This window comes from Penaeus vannamei, chromosome 38, assembly GCF_042767895.1.
Source record: "Penaeus vannamei isolate JL-2024 chromosome 38, ASM4276789v1, whole genome shotgun sequence".
Classification (NCBI taxonomy): domain Eukaryota; kingdom Metazoa; phylum Arthropoda; class Malacostraca; order Decapoda; family Penaeidae; genus Penaeus; species Penaeus vannamei.
Window position 1 is genome coordinate 20,529,871 of NC_091586.1, and position 5,168 is coordinate 20,535,038.

At 31.5% G+C, this 5,168-nt stretch overlaps 1 protein-coding gene across 3 annotated transcripts in view; it reads right to left on the reverse strand.

The window, feature by feature from the left end:
- Positions 1-1,333: 1,333 nt before the first annotated feature.
- Positions 1,334-5,168, reverse strand: part of Csas (CMP-sialic acid synthase) — a 6,201-nt gene continuing 2,366 nt past the window's right edge. For all 3 annotated transcript variants that reach the window (XM_027357959.2, XM_027357960.2, XM_070115746.1), the window contains 3 exons: positions 5,046-5,168; positions 4,357-4,495; positions 1,334-3,748 (listed from right to left, as the gene is read on the reverse strand). The exon at positions 5,046-5,168 is cut by the window's right edge and continues 18 nt beyond it. In XM_027357959.2, coding sequence (XP_027213760.2) covers positions 3,640-3,748; positions 4,357-4,495; positions 5,046-5,168 — 371 coding nt within the window. In that variant the 3' untranslated portion in view covers positions 1,334-3,639. The remainder of the gene's footprint in view (positions 3,749-4,356; positions 4,496-5,045) is intronic.

Sequence of the window (5,168 nt, forward strand, 5' to 3'; positions counted from 1 at the left end):
GTCTTTCTGATTCATACAATATATAATTTTCTTGAATTCAGGTTACATTTTCATTCCAAGGAAATGTGTGTTTTGTTTGATTATTTTCCTTCTTTTTTTTCTGTTTTACTCTGACATTGATTATTTTCTCTACGTCTCCCCTCCTCCTCCCCCTTTCCCTCACTCTACATCAGAACAATCATTGAAGAATTTTTCCAGGCTTCATCTTTTCTTTTTTTATGCACCAATATTTATCTTCAATTACACATCTCACTTCGCATGCTTTCTCTATCAATGCTCTTTGTTATAACAAGAAACAAAATTCCAACAAAGTGATTTCCATCTTGCACAAGAAAGTACAAGGGGCCAATTGGATACGATATAAACTGTTGTATATAATAGTGGAAAGTTTATTTTTATTACATACAGCCCATTAAACTGCGCAATAATAATGATAGAAAAAAAATCTACCGGCTATTATCTTTTTAAACGAAGGCAGAACCTTTTGTACATATTTTTATAGAGTACTTTTGTAAAGAGGAAAAATCCATCATAATGTTACCATTATTAACCATGTAATAAACTATGGCTTAGTTCTTTGTGTTTGTTTCTATGTCCTTTATGAAATAAGCAAGGGATATCTTATGTTCTATTTAAGAAAGTTTCAATCAAAAGCGTAATAACAAATGTAATTCTTATTTTTCTTGTATTTTTCTTTTTTGTATGTGTTTTTCATCTATTTTATTTTACTAATTGTTCTTTGGATATAAAATGTTAGAAAGGTATGAATTTCTCCACATATTTCTGACAAAGATATAATCAAAACCAGTCAGGTACATCTACATTGTGAAGCTATTAAATCTCATTCACACCTATTCTACAATGAATATAGTTCAAATAAAATGTTAAAATCTATACATTTCATTATTGCATTTTTCTTGATTTTAATACTAATTTAGGAGGCATATGACCAATGGATTGTTAAAAGCATGATATCTATTTTCTCAATTTAGCTGTAGACCAGATTGAGAAACAAAGATTCAATTTAACACTTCGATACTAGGTTCATCCATGGATCCTAGGCTAAGCTTATCCTGTTCACTCCAACCCAGCTCCAGTGTCTATAAAACTGCCAGCTGCACACAAACTTCTCACAAACCACTGCTTCCATTTGGTGTATTCAATCATGCCAGCAGACATATCAAAATATGTGCAGTTATGCCCCAGCATTTGTTGACCACCTGTCAAGACATCTATCCAGGCTACAAGGGAAGGGATAAGTCAAGCAAAGCCTTGTACTGGGGAGTTGTAAAGTAGTAGGTAATTCTTAAGCTCTGCTAAAAGAATCAAAGCATTTTTTTATAAACTTTATTTATTATAAAGTAAACAATTTTTTAATCTATAAAGATATATATAAGGAATAGTATGGCATATAATATTGACAATATATGGAGTAAAATAATAGGAAAAATTAGATATGAAGATTTATCATGTATCCTTCATTCACAAGTTTGTGTCAAAGAAAGGAGAAATTCAGAACAATTCAGTCAAATCTACTATAATTATTTAACAAAATGCACATGCAATATATCAGCAATTATTAACTTCAGTGGTTTCAGATGAATAAAGTCAATGTCAGCAAAGTTTTATTTTTCATATCTATGTGGATATCAAAGCGTTAGAGGAATAATTATGGCTGCAATCAAAAATATGTAATATTCACTGCAAATGTTGAACTTGAATACAGGGAGAGACTCATTTAAACATTAGGCAACAAATACAAGTCCTTCTGGACTCTTCCATACTAATGGAAACTAGTATCTGCCAGATTATAACACAATGCTGAAAGGGTATGAATAAGAATGAATATCTTCACAATGCACGAGATGTCTTTGAAAGGTTTTGATTAAATCCGAGTCAAAAATACATGATATAACTGAAACCATTACTGAAGAATTTTATCCTCATTCATACCTTTTCTTTTACATTTGCCATAATGAACATTGTTCACATAATACTGATTCTGTAGGGAATGGAAAACAAAAACCAATTTGAGTATTGGTAGCTGTAAGCTCTTGCTTTATGTAGCTAACATAAATTTTATATTCTAAAATAGTGTAAATAATATCATCCCCATACTTAATATTGTAAAAACTGACAATGACTAACTGATTTTATCAGTTACAATACTGGAAGTTGTATCAGGATGAAAGCCTTCAATTAAGCTAAATATTTTCTATGAATGAAAATGGAATGATATCAACTTATAAAGCTTCTTTCATACCACTACTAACAAGAAATTCATCTTAAATCTTAATAACAATAAAAAAAAGTATTTACAATTGTGGCAGTTGTTAGCTAACTTTATGATTGTCAGTTCTAGAAACTTTTGACATATTTATCCATTTCTATTTTGTTTCTTTCTTCTCATTTGTAGGTCACTTTTTATCTGTCATTTAAGAATTCTAATATACATTTCAAGAAGATTGTAAATAATATATATAACTGCAGATTCTAAACTACACAATTATGAAGATAAAGGGGAATAAAAAACAATCAGAACCCTCGTAAAACTAAGCTGAGATAGTACCTTCTATACAAAGCTATGATTACATTCAATTGAAAAGTGGAAGATATTGAGGAAATAAATTGCATTTCCTCATGTGGTGCATAAGTATGGATGCTTGAAAAAAAAAGACTATAAATAAGATGTATTATAAATTTGCTAATAAATTTAATGGAAGAAGCATATATCTGCCAAAGCTCAAGCTTAGAAGAGGTAATGATAAAATATTAATGAACTGAAAGCAATATTTTTGATCATAAGAAATGCTCCTTTAATCAACTTCTTCAAATATGTTTTTTTCTTTTAAAGTTTATATTATTCACTGTCTACATATACATTTTTAAAGCATTATTTCAATAAGCTCTCTTTAGCACTAAAAAGCAAAGATCATTGTATTTCTCAGGTTTTCTGATACTTACCACCATTTTTTGGCACTTAAGCTTTACCTTCTTGAAAGACGCACTATCATTTTTTTAATCTAAATATAAAAATCTTGAGCACTTTCTTCAACCATTCATAAAAGGCAAATCTGGACCAACAACTTTGACCAACATATTTTATATGAATATCTGGTATAGACCATTAACCCAGTGCCATCACAGGCAAATGTAGTCTTCACCATAATTTTGTTTTGTGAAATGTCTCTACACACAGTACTTAGCCACCTAGTAGTCAATTAGTTGACCTTGTAACCACACCTGATTTGACCTTTTCTTGAGTTTTCTATTATCTATTATTTTATTACCATTATTATAGACATTTTAATTATTATTATGTTACTGACACTACTAACAGCAATATAAGGTAAAGGAAAATATTTCCAAAAATAAAGGAAAAGGGTAAACAGTTGAGACAGGTAGTACTAGTAATTGACTAATTGGTGACTGAGCACTGGTGGAGTCATCTATGTGTAAAGAAAGCCAATAGACTAAACACACAGTGGACATGGCATGTGCGTACATGACATCCCCAAAGGCATCAGGTTAATAGAAAGGCAGACAATCATCATAAAAATCCTTCTCTTCTGATCACTACTTTACCAACGTAGAACCAGCTGTTGTCCAAGAAAATTTCACCTAAAATCTTGACCTTAATCAAGTTTGTTTTTTGTCACAGTAATTGATCAACTGCTCGGCAATGATGAGGTCAAGAGGTGTGTCTATGTCCATGCTATTCTCTGGTGGTATTTCTACATATCCACATCTGGAAAGAAAAGAAAAATACAACTATTACACAACAATATCATCATTAATATTGATAGTACAGATATGTAACATAAATTAATAATGTATCATTTGCTGTGAAATAAATTAATGAGTTAAATGAAGTTAGAAAATAAGCATATGATATACATTGTGATTCAAATGTAAGATAATGATGAAAAGCATAAAAGGAAATGAGACTATATTCCAACATTACGATGGAATAATATGAAAGAAAGGATAGAGAAAAACAGAAGAAAGAAAGAAAATAGCTGCAACACATAAAAAGATGTTACCACAAAAGAAATACTGATGGAAAACCAAAAGTGAAAGACTAAAGTACAGAAAATAAAATCAAATATCAAATATCAAATATAAAATACACATATGCAAATAAATAGAAAAAAATGAAAGAAAGAAACAACTGGAGGAGAAATAGAAGCAAATAAAAAAGACAGAAATATATATAAAAGGCAATGACATTTAGTAACATATAAATACACAAAAACAGAAACAAATGAGACACGCACAGAAACAACAGAAAAAAAAAGATCATAGAAATAAGGCAAACTAAAGCAGGAGAGAAAACATAAACCTGAGAGTACCCACCGTCCCCCTTGCAGAAGCCCTTGTTTCAGGAGACCGACTCGAGTATAATAAAACATCCCATTCTCATACAGTTCTCCAGGCCACTTCTGCCGACTGGGACGCTGATGAGGATCAAAGTTTTGCGGGAATGTCTCCTCACCTGGAAGTGCGATGATAAAGGATGTAAATAATTAGTGAGATAAAAAGCAACCTACAAAAAGTCTAGTTGGAGATATCAAGCTGGCTATATTGTATATATGACTTCATTTTAAGATTAGTAGAATACATCAGAAAGTTGTGAGTTTCTATTATTATATACTTTTGTGATCTGAAGATGTCAAGATGCAGCTCTGATATTTTTGTAGTTATGAATGCACATATACACATAATCACCCATTCACTCATAGAAACCCAGGCATGAAAATACCAATTCACACACAAACTTGCTTTCACACTCACACTTTTCCACTTCCTTATGCACTTTCACTCACACTCTCTGATTTAGATACTCTCACTCACGATCTCTGATTCAGACACTGCCTCACATATCCTCACTCATACACCCTAATTAACATGCTCTTTCCCATACTCACACTCTCATTCTCACTCTCACCCACAATCACAATCATGGTCACATTCACATTTACACTCACTCATATTCACTTTCTCACTCACACTCAGACTCAAACTTCGAATTCACAACTCATTACCTTCAGCCCATCTGAGATAATGTTTTCTTGTAACTGAGAAAACGGAGTCATAACCACTCCTAATTTTCTGTAGACCCCACTGTATGTAGCATGGTTTCATAAAGGGTGATGTGCACTGTACAA